Genomic DNA, 12,476 nt, shown 5'->3' with positions numbered 1-12,476 from the left:
TGCTTTAATGCTTTTCTATCTGTTCTCTCCACCAAGGTTTCTGTTCTTTGCTTAGGTTCCCTTTTGTGCATTTTATTCGCTGATATACAAGATGCTCTGCTAAGTGACACATTCCAGCCACAGTCACTGCATGTGACAGCCATGCTGTGTCTCATAATGAAATGCCCTGCTCAGACACTTGACAGCATTTGAAAATACTACTCTTGCTCTAAAAACAATGAGGAGTTTAATGTAAGTGAATGTAACTAGACTGGTACTTCTCTGAGAATGATAAGTTAAATAGGAAAACTATAGTTTTTTTTACTTTGAAACAATTTTGGGGCTTTTTTTGCAATCCAACTTTGATAAGTTTCTCCATGGGGTTTCAGACAAAATATAAAGCTCATTTTTAACTACTATAAACTCTGTAAAAGTCTGGTTTTCTGAAGGATAGGATTAAACCTAGTTCAAGGAACTGTATTTTAAGGAGAAAGGTGGCACTGAACTGGGGCTTACTGTGAAGCATCTTCACGCATCCTGAAAAGCTGGATTTGATTTGGCAGAGTTTTGTTGCTTTTAAGATTATCTGAGAGGATTATTTGTATTTCTAGCAAAGCTCCAGGAAGCATATAATACATGCAGAGTGGAGTTAACTTGAGATCCTGTTAATCATGTACTTAGCATCTATGTTTTTAGGACAGCACATATTTGTGTGATTTTGGGCCATCATTTGTGATCTGTTTGAGCCTTCCTGAGAATAAAAAAGCTAGATATAAATTTAAGATAATAAGATCAGCTGAAGCTGTCTCAGATTCAGTAGGCAGAAGTAGATAAACTGAACTACTGTGTACCACTTTGTGGCTTTAATCTTGGAAAGTAGTAGATTGCAAAAAATAAAGAGACCCCATCTCCAATTTTATAGTTGCCCTATGTCTTAGGTGCTCATTCAGCACAATTTTTTCAACATATCTTGTTTATATGAGAAACAAAATTATATTAAATTAAATTTACACATTTTAGAGAATATACTGCTTTCTAAGCTGAAGAAAATGAAATAAAATTATATTCCGGATACATTAGCAATATTTGAATTTTGGTTTTTAACAAATGAAGAATAACTCCAGAACTACATCTCTGTAATGAAACCTTTGAATGTTATATCTATACTTGCACAAAAGGTATCAGTGAGAATTATCAGCAATTAAAACTTGTAACTATCTCACCAAGTAAAGAATGGAGGTGGGTGTACTTACTACGTCAGCACGATAGCCACAGCATCATTTAGGACACTCTCTCCAAACAGGAGTGTGTACAGATCTGTATCCACGTGCAGCTCGTGGAAAATAGCAAGCACTGTCACTGCATGGAGACAAAGCAAAGCAAATTTGTTATTTTCACATTTCCTCTGGCAGTTCAAGAGTTGAAGCAATGTTAGAATACAGGTTTTGAGAAGTCCTATCCTATTTATTACCTAAGTGGATAGCAATAAGTTAAAAGGGATCAACTGAAGTATATAAATTCCTGAAATCCAGCAAGTCTATGAGTCTTGGTGCTTCAGCCAAGTTGGGAAGAAACTTTCCTTCTCACACAGAGAGTCATGCATAAATGAAAATGTCACAGCATATTTTACTGTGCATAAAATACTTTGATCTTGTGACCAAGGAGAAATAAGGGTGTTGAAAAGATTTGGTTTTTGCCATAGACTTGTGTGTGGTGAGTGTAGCACTTTACCTATTTTAAGAAGGATCTAATAACACTTGTCTGTCTGTTCTACACATTTGCTGAGGAACATGCAAAATAACCTTATACCCTGTTCCACCAGCAGCAGAATTACTTTTACCTCAAGTGTAGCATATTGGTAGTCATGAGGCCCTTTCATCCAAATACAGATATCTGATACTTGTAACCCATTTTAAGGTTCTTTTAGCATATCATTAATTTAAATCCCATCCTTCTCCCTGAGTTATCTGCTATATTTGATTTTTAGTTTACCAGTGCAATAGAAAAAAGTAGAGTATGTTGAAATTAAATTGAAGTTCAGCAAATCATTTCAACACACATCCTCAAGGGCATTTAGACACTTGGCTTATATTCAGGTAATTAAGTGCTATAGTTATTAAAAACCACCTTAGTTGGTTTATGCCTCATTTTCCTTACCTGTAAAGACAGAATCACAGTCCTTCCCAAGATCTACCCAGCACTTAATAATCTCCAAATTAAGAAGGCTATCTACATTCTGTGTTGATATTATTTTCTCTTTGTGTGGATGAAACAGAGCTTTCTCTTTTCAAACAGAACTTAATGTAAAAGCCTCCAATTATTTGTAGGGTTAACAATTACATGGTAGCTCACTGTTTCACTGGTGCTCATTCTAGTACATAACTGTGCAACTGACTGTATCCTCATAGCCCAGGAATCCCAAAGATCAGGAGTGACTCTGGGATGCCATGCTAACATCTAACATTTCAAAAATGAAATCTATTTATTTTTACATTGAGATGACTGCTGATAATTCACACAAAAACATGAACAGGTGATTATGGTTTGTGTTAATAACATTTCTTGGAACCTTGAAATCATTACTGATAATATTTTCTAAATGGCACTTAAATATCTGTGTAATCTAAAAATTAGTTTATCAACCCCAAACAGATTCTCAGTTGTCCTGTGAGATTTTTTTGTCAAAGTGATTGCTGTTCATGTGTTATGTTTGAAGAACTTTGGAAGTGTTATTCTACAGAACACAATTTAGGAGATGTGCGTGGCTGAACATTTGCTGATATAGCTATATTTAAATTAGCTAGTTATATTTAACCATCCTGGTAACCTCATCTATCTATTCCCAGTGCAGTTATAATTTAAACTAGGAAAAGAGTTCTTTCCCCAGAACAGCTCAAAGGTGTAGGAAGGAGTTTTTTGGCACAAGATATTTTCTTGGTTCTCCAATATCTATATTCAGGTTTTTGCTTGAATAGCAATGCTGCCGTAATGCGCTACGTGTGGACCTAATTTAGTTTCCCATTCTTTGATGTCATTGGCACAACAACAGACTTGTTTTCTAAAACTGTTTGCCACTTCCAGCTTTTGCTTATTAACTAATTAGTTTGGGCTCACATTAATAGTCCCTGTGAAAATGATAGATGGAAAATAGCAATCAGTCCAACGCACTGGTGGTGTGTCTGTGCAGCAGGCCAAGCCAATTAGGCAGATGCTTTCACATTCCTCTCCTTCCTCTTGCCTCCTAAGAAATCAACAGCTTTCTTACCTTCTTTCCCCACTCTGCTCCAGAAATCTGACTTAAAGTATTTTCAAATGAAAGTGAAACGATAAAGAAAGCAACACGGTAATGCATCAATTGCTTCTTTTGGGAGAGACTCCCCAGTTCTCACAAAATATCTTTCATTGCAAATGTTTCTCCCATTCCAAATGGACTTTAATGGATCTTCCCTACAGCATTGCCAGCTCCTGACTGAAGAATTCTGGTCTCTGCTCTGTCCCTGTGTTTGTCTGGCCCAGGACACAACACGCTTCAGCCATGCCACTGCTGACAGATATTTATCTGACCTGTTTTTAAAGAACTGAAGTGATGCTGGTTCCACAAATCCCAAGGGCAACTAACCTGCTCTTCAGTATCCACACCATTTATAAATGCAGTTATTCCTGAATGTCTAACCTAAATCTCCCCTCCTGCTCTTCAAGTCTCTAATTTCCATTCCTAGCCTAATGAGACATGAATAATTTGTCACATTTATTCCCTTTTTCTTTCCAGCAATATTTTGCCTATGCAAAGACTTATTTCAGACATCTCCTCCCTAAACTGATTCACTTTTTTCAATCTCTTCCTTTTAGTAATGTTTTCCAGCCCTCTAATCACTTCTAATCAGTCCATCTCTTTCCTAAAATACAGTGCCCCAAATCAGATCTAAGTACTGTAGTTGACACTGTCAAGAAACAGAGTGAAAAGATGCTGTAGAACATGTGTTAATAAATCCTGTTTTCCTTTTTTTGCCATGTATTGGTACTGATGACTCATTTTCAGGTTGTAAACTTGAAACCCTTTTCAGCAGTGGATGCTCATTTCTTATCTTATATGAACCTCATTATCTCTAAGCGTAGCATTTATCCTCCTTGATTTTAAATCATTGCAAGAATCATATTGAGTTCTAATCATGTCCTTCAAAGTCTCCTCTCAGCATAGTATCATACGTTAAAGAAGCATCCTCTGTTGCATTAGCTAACTCATTAAGGAAACTGTTAAATAGTATCTGCATAAGAACAGAGAACTATATAGTCTTTAGCACACCCACCCCATTTAAGAGTTCAATAAGACATTTTCACCTTGTTTTGCCACTCATCATCTAGTAATTTCCTCAAGATCACATTTGCCTTCATTAGTTATGGGAATCTGTGGATATAGTTCAGAATGGGCATATTAAAAGGGACATGATACTCTGCTACAGAAGGAAGTTAATTTAAATTATACTCTGGATAGAATAATACTCTGTGAATAGTCAATATTGTCCAAAGTAGTCACACCATGTTTTGTCTGATGGATGACTTTAAAACTCAAGATGATTAATTTAAAAATTCAAAAATTCAATTCAAAATTAATTCAAAATTAATTTGCCCTCCTATACCATAGTATCATATCTAATCTGGGAGAACTTTCATATATAAGTAAAGATTGTGGATACTACATTGCAGTAAGTCTGGCCTCTCTGCCTTTCTGAAGGCATTTTTGAGGAACAGTAAGTAGGGCTTGGTTTTGTGTGGTAACTACTCAAAGACTTGTATAATTCATTAGATACAATAATACCGAATGACTTTTCATTAATGTACACAGCATATCTTCATCTCTTATTTCAATCTAATCATATGAGGGCAGAGATAGAGATTGGTAAAGAAATATTATATATGGCTGGAAGGCCAGGAAATTGGGGCCCAGCAAACGAACATCTTTTGTGGCAGTAGAAAACTGACACAAATAGAAAATACATGTATGTATCAGCTCCTGACTTAGAAAGGGTTGTGAACTTCATTTAAAAAATGAGTGATGGAAAGCCTGAAAAACGAAGCATCTAAGGTTTTTTTGGTACTTGTGCCAAGAGAAATCTGATTCACTTCTTCCTTGTCTTCATGGACTGAGACAACATCTGTTAGGTGCTAAGGCCAGCAAGATTCTGGTTGTACCCAGTTCAGAGCAGTGTCTGTGGGGCTGGTTTGTGGCAAATATCTTTTGACAAACGTAGAAACAAATTGGCTTCTTATTAATTCCTGGAAAAAGTATGTGTAACTGAAATATCAGCAAACTACAACAATCCCTAAGATAACTGTCCAGCACTTATTTGCTGTTACATTTGAAATTAATAAGGAAGCTCAGAAAACAAATGAGAACATTATATAAAGTACTGGTACCTTCTGACTAGCAGTACTAATATATTTCATAGCTCATCAGCCTAAATTATTTTAGGAGGACAATATCGAATGAGAAGAAAATAAGATGAGAGAAATCTCACCTATATTTCTTAACCATTTTTCTCTAAAAATAACAATTTCACTTTTAATTATAGTCTCCTTTCCCTACTAATCAGTCACGCCACTCACAGATTAGTTCAGTGGGGAATAAGAAGAATGCATAAACATATTTTAATCAAAACCAGATTTATAAACACTCTTATATAACCACTGTATAACATGTATTACCTTGCTATATTTATAAATTATGCTTCTTAATGCAAAATGCTTTGATTTTATAAGAAACAGAAATGTCTCTTTCTGATAAATATCCAATTTTATCAATAACAACAGCAGTGGAACTCTCATCTTCAGTTCAGCTGTAACCATAGTAACTTCAAATAGAGAAAAGCCTTGTGATTATCAATAGGACCAAAGGTAAGAGAGTTCATGTAGCTCAGAAATAGCTGTGCTTCAGCAAACCCTCTGAAGGTAAATCTGTTTTCTATGCTTGAAATGTCAAAAGTTTTTTTAAAAAATGCCAGAGAAGCATTAAATATCTCTGGACTGGAAGGTCATTGCACAGAATGTGTTAATAGCAATAGCTGAGACAAACTGTCAAAGTTGTACTTTCCAGTTATTTTTGGTGGCTAAGGCAGAGGTGAGGCAGTTTGGTTTTGCGGGTCTCTGGTGCTCAGAGCCGGAGCACCGATACTTAATAATAATAATAATAACAATAATAAAAATAAAAATAAAACCCCCACTGGTCTGATGTTTTAAATCAAACACTAATGAAGGGAGAATTTGGGAACCTTAAAATTCTATTTCTTAGAAATTAAACCTCTCACCTGAAGTCTTGAAATGAGAAACTTTTTCTGCTGAAAATGGTAAATTAGTGGAAGGAGGAATTTCATGTAAAATGAAGGATTCACTTGAAAGCAACCTTGCTTAGTCCCTAAAGTTTCAACCTCTGCTTTCTAGAGACATGAGAGATTTTTGAGGCATTCCTAAATATCACAGATGTTTAGAGATCACAGTCTATGAGGCAAAGCACAGCCCCAAGTACAGCCAGTCACAAATTCATGTCTTAATCTTGGTTCAAGTGCTAGTTTTCTCTTTAAGAGCAATTCTTCTGAACAAATTTTATGCAAAAATCTCTGTATTAAAGATTTTCAAACACCCTTAAAAACCAAACCCTACAAAGTGCTATATGACATTATTTCTTTCTTCCTAACAATATTAACAACCTGTAGCTGGCATACATTTTTTTACTTCCCTGGTAGCAAAATTATTCATTTAACAGGTAAAGATCTACCAGTTGTCTTTACCATTACAAATAAGGAACTCAATCAAAACAACTTCTGCCAAGTCAACAGATCGGTTTTTAACATCTTTTGAGACTTAATTGCTTTACACAGCCAAAGGAAATTAAATCTCTTTTTGAAAGAAACTTATAATCCTACACAGTGAAGAATTAAATGAAAAATCAGGTAGTAAATCTGAGAGGAATTTATTATTTCATTTTAGGGCAGTAATTTATTACTTTTTTAAGCTAGATATCACATATAGAATCATGAGACTGATTATTTTGTGCCCTAGCATGTATCAGTCCTCCAGAGGACCATATTTTAACTGACTATGGAATTCAAATGATCTCTTTACATGGCTTGAGATTATAATTAATCAGCAAATCCTACAACACAATGTAATATTTTCAGCAATGGCTACTATTTAATTAAGCAAAAATTTCATTCAAAATTCTCTAAGTCTTTGAGGGACTGAAATTTATGGATAAGATTAGCAAAACCACAAAACAGCTTAGACTTTTTTTAATAGACAACAGAGGGAACAACATTAAAAAAACTCTTGTACATGCACAGGCATTCTATGTAAGCAGAAGAGTAATTACAAACAGTATTAATCAATGATTGTCGCACTAAAAGTAGTTCTCTCAACTGCAGTGTTAGCTTATCAAGCCTATGTAAATATCTGGGAATAGTAATCCTTGTTACTTCTCACTCCTTCCAGTGCAAGATGAGCTTCTGTCTCTTCCCCGCTCCACCCCCCCCACCCCGTAATTATTCCAGATTAATCAGTGGTGATTTAATACTATTCTAATAAAAATCAGTGTGTTTGTCTTATATATTTCTCTTTTTAAGTCAACATGTTCATTTGTTAAACTATATAGTATAGGATGGGAAAATGAGGAAAGAAACTAAGCCAACTGCAAAGCTCTATTCATAGCACAGTCCAGAAATGTACTTGGAAACCATAAGCAACCCTATATTCCACAAGCAATTTCTTTTCCTAGATTTTCTATGTGCTTTCAGTTTCTGTGTTTTTTCTCTTGCTCTGAAGATAGGCTTCAATCGTGCTGAATCTTATTACTGTAGCTGGGGAATTTTACAAGTGGCAGCATAGTGAATGCTTGGATTAATTTAAGAATAACAATTTGATGCAGCTTTTACAGCAATCTTGGCAACAACCAGTTTTGTGGAAATAAATTGGTTTACACCATATTTTTAAGCCATCAGAATGATAAATCACAAGCCCAAAGTATTTTGTTAAATATTGAGTGTCTGTTTAAAGAATGGAACAAATCTGTAGAACAACGTTGCTTTTTGTAATTTCTTTTAATAGCCATGAATTTGAAAGATTTATTCATAAGTTTCTCAGAAAAGCTTCTCAAGGGTAGTCAACACTAATGCAGCATGTCATGTGCATCACAAAATGCTTTCTGTTCTACTTTCTGTAACAGCTCAACTGAAAATCTAGCAAAAATCCAATGTACCCTTGTCTCTTTGTAGATAACTTATCAAAAATTCCTTTTTTTTTGCCTCCTTCACTGTCATCCCGCAGATGCAAAAATACTACTTGCCTTTTAATATCACAATACTCTTATTAATGTGTTCAACACAACAAAATCTAGAAAAATCTATCAAACCTAGGCTAACTTTGAGGTTACCCCTGTTTTGATTAGGAAGTTGGACTCAAAGACCTCCAGACATCCTTTCAAATCTAAATGATTCTGTAATTCTGTGTTTCCGAAATTCACTGCATCTGTTTGCTAGACTTGGCTGTTTACTGTAACTTCAGGCTTTAAATCTCACATCTGCAAATTCAAGTCAACCTGGTGGCGTCTATCTTTTTAGATTTGTATTTATCATGAAACACTGCATTTAAATTATAAACTGATACCTTATAAACAGTATTTATGTGGCTAAATCTGAAAGCTAGGTTCCCCATATCTTTAAACTGGAACAAAAGGTCTAAATTATTAACCATGAGGCTCCAGCATTACAGCAGTTCTCACATCAGCAATGAGCAGATACGTGTCCTGAAGACTGGAGAACATCAGTTTTCTAATCTCCTCAGCAACTTCATTTATAAAGTTTGTGAGCTAAACATGGGTAAACCGGTTACCAAAACAAACACAAGGGATCTCTGGAGCCAATTTGACTTATGATTATCAGAATATCAGACATTGAACAGCTATGGAAATTTAAAAAAAAATCAAAACAGAGACTTTGAACATTTCTATGGCATGTACAGTTGTTACGTTATTTACTCTTCTGACTTTTGAAAAAGTATTTTAAACGGTTACCTGGATCTGTTGCAGACATCAGCGATCCAAAAAATAAACAGTCAGTGAAGTGGAATTCCCATCCTTTTAACTGGCCAATGTGTACCATGGCCTTCACAAAACCATACATTATCAACCTGTCAGGGGAAAGATAAGACAGGCATTTAGACAGAGTATATAACACGCTTAATTTACAGTATGAAGCAGGTTCTTATTCTCTCCAGCTTCTTTTAAATAAATGTATCATGTGAATAATGAACATAACTACTATCATATAAAAATTCTATTTCCTATTCAACTGTTCAAGTATTGTATTGAAAAGTCTGAGATAACTCCAAAGCAAAGACTTTTCTGAATAATTGTCATCTGCTGGTAGCAGAGGACAATGCTTTTAGCTGTTTATTTTTCAAAAAGAAAGATAAGGTAAGCTTACGAAGGCATTATTAGGACTAATTTGTAGAACATTTAAACAAAGGCAGTTCTACTATCAGCTCTGTGGCCTGCTCTAATGTTTCTAAATGAATTGTTTTATTCTATCAGCTTTTAAATGTTAGCTGTATTCAAAGTTCCAGATGAGGTCTCCAAATGAGACAGATATTTAAGAACTCACAATGACAGTGAGGCAGCAAAGTCACACTTGAAAACGCACTGCTAAATCCTCCCTAGTTTCACAGGAAATATTATCATTGGTTTATATAACTAGATAAACCTGTCTGAGGTGTGTAATAAGAATCTTGAAACACCTTGAAAAAAGGAATTCAGTTGTTGTTAGAACCGGTAGTAGAATTTTAAATTTTTGTACATTTTCAACCTAGTTAATAAAAAAACCCCATTGCATTCCATAGCTTTTCCATAAACACAACACATAAATTGACAGCTGTGCTTTCCTAATGACAAACTTTAAAACCAAAATCATTTAAACAGGGCTACATGTATTCACACAATTAGCCACATTTTGACCTCAGCTTTGTTCCTAAGATATTCCTGAAGTCGCATATGTATGGAAGATCTGAGTGACAGATGAAGGGCTACTAAACAAACAGACTGAGAGTTAATTACAACTTGTTTTCAGGTACTTTACCAAGCTGTACATTTTCTGACATACAGTAACCTTGTTAAACTGAGAGGGAAGCAGACAGGTCGGTGCAGGATTCCCTGGTGGCCCCAGGTATGTGTGTTGTGTTTACATGAGCTGCCTGGCAAACTGTTGGCCACCAGTTCTCAAACAATTTCTCCAGCTGTGGGTCTCCTTGACTGATGAGCTCACTTTCCCTCCATTCCCAAAGGATAACGATTCAAGACCCTGCAGTGACATTTTTATCCCCAGCACAAATAGGTTTGCTTTAAGGAATTATTTCTTCAAAAAGTGATTGTAGTGCTGCTATCCTGATTTGCAACTGTCCCAAAAGTCAACAGGAATGGAAGTGAGCATATGCATGCCTTTTAGAAATAACTGCCCAAACCTGCTTACACTTTTAACCAGACACTCTTCTGACTCAGTTAAAAATATTCTTAAATCATAAATAAAAATTAAGTTTTGGCTATCTGACAAATTTAGTCATGATAACTCTTTCAATACCCAGTGTAGACATCATCCTGGTCTTTAGTATGGTTTCTTAAATATCACTGTATCAGTATGTCTCCACTTGCTGTCTGTACAAAGTTGCAGATGAACTGGACAAAATTGGATTTGTGAGTCTTTCATTGATGTGGGAGGTCTAAGTTTGCCATAACGTTTGGTACAGTAGGTTTACAGACCTCGGTCTTAGTTCACATACCATTCAATTCTTGGCTGCACTGAAAAGGGAAATGAAACTGTAGGTTGGACAAAACAATGGTGCTGATTTAATCACTGAGATGTTAACCCTCATCCATCAGAGAAAAGAGAACAGCAAAGTCAGAATATTATGCCTCTTTAAAAAAATAAATTCATGAACTACTTAATACACTTTGGCAATGCTGAGGTGATACAGGCCCAATTTTTCAAACACAAACCCAACTAAGTATGTTTGGATTATGTGAGAAACTGCCAGTTTAAATAAACCACAAGAATATGTGCTTTTACCTCGCCCTCTAAAATGTATGAAAACACGTACAGAAATTATTTCCTTTTGAAAATACACTGGTTTATCTTCTCTTTAAAAGCTGTATAATTTTAGTGAAAGTAATACATGAGAGTGATAATCATAATTTATCGGTGACTTCTTACCAAACAACTGTACCAAATGCAATCCCCCTTCACTTTAAATAACTTCACAATAACTTTAAATAAAGTTAAACCAGAAATAATTTATTTAATTTTCAGTTATAATTTTCTAATTACCTCCAAATTTGGTTCCTTGTTATCTTCTTCAAACTACAGAAAAATTTCATCTAGAGGCTATTTTGAAAACTAGAAATCCAGGGATACAAGGGGAAGTTCTGAACTGGAATAAGTTATCTGACATTTGTAAGATTAAGAGAACTATGGCTGTTCATAACAGCAGAGAATTTGCTCTCTGGAAAATAATAAATTCATCGTAATACAGAATATACTTACACATCCACTGAAAAAATGGGAATTTACCTTATTGTATCTCTCCAGACAAATCACAAGCTGAGTATGTAATGTATTTAGTATTTTTAAACTTATACTTTAAATACAATTGCTTCTGTTATCCACACATGACATCAGATCCTGTTCTCAGTTTTACAGATTAGAACTAAGAGAATTTCCAATTTTAAATCAAAGGAGTTACTCTGCATTTTAGACAGGTAAAACTCAGATCGGACCCTAACCCTGGGTATTCCAGCTTGTAATTTTCTGTTATGCAAAAGTGTTACTCTGGGTCTACCAGTGACAGAGATTATTCAGGTGACAGTCTAATATATAGGCAAATTTAAACCATAAAGCAATTTATCTATGAGAAATGTTAACAACAACTCTTTTTAGAGTACTAGTTGATGATGTAGTGCAACTTTTCCACTACATAGTCTCAGCCGGATACTTGAGCTCCCAATGATAGTGACATTAAATGTCATCCAGTATCATACAACATAACTAACTGGTCTTAATGGAAATCCAATGAGGAAAGGCATAGCCCAGTGACAGCAGGGCATTAATCCCACAGAAACAATCTGCACTGGTGTCTCTATTGCTATTATAAAATAGAATTGAAATTATTCTTGATTTTGAAGGCTGCTGTAATTTCATTTGATACATCTAGGCTATTTTTAGCAATTTTACACCTACCAAGTTTCAGCAAATCTGTTTGCTCTATTTATCTTCGATAATTCGTTTAATATAAATGTTCAAAAAATAATTAAAATATCTGTTAAAAAGCTGTAAATAAATCAGCATCAGTGACTCTGAATTTCCTTCAGAGTGTTCCTGTCTCTAGAACACATTCCTAACCCAGTGTTCGCTGTCGGACTCAGCGATGGTTTAGTACTGGAAGTAATATTTGTGAATAACTGGTTT

General features: G+C 35.0%; 1 protein-coding gene across 1 annotated transcript in view; it reads right to left on the bottom strand.

Moving 5' to 3' along the window:
* Positions 1-12,476, bottom strand: part of SLC9A9 (solute carrier family 9 member A9) — a 190,938-nt gene that overhangs the window by 142,716 nt on the left and 35,746 nt on the right. Inside the window, exons 5-6 of the mRNA XM_013368144.3 lie at positions 9,038-9,153; positions 1,233-1,338 (exon numbers count right to left, since the gene is read on the bottom strand). Coding sequence (XP_013223598.2) covers positions 1,233-1,338; positions 9,038-9,153 — 222 coding nt within the window. The remainder of the gene's footprint in view (positions 1-1,232; positions 1,339-9,037; positions 9,154-12,476) is intronic.

The sequence above is a fragment of the Columba livia genome, chromosome 9, assembly GCF_036013475.1.
Source record: "Columba livia isolate bColLiv1 breed racing homer chromosome 9, bColLiv1.pat.W.v2, whole genome shotgun sequence".
Classification (NCBI taxonomy): domain Eukaryota; kingdom Metazoa; phylum Chordata; class Aves; order Columbiformes; family Columbidae; genus Columba; species Columba livia.
The sequence above is the reverse complement of the archived record's forward strand: the minus strand, read 5'-3'. Positions and strand labels throughout refer to the sequence as shown.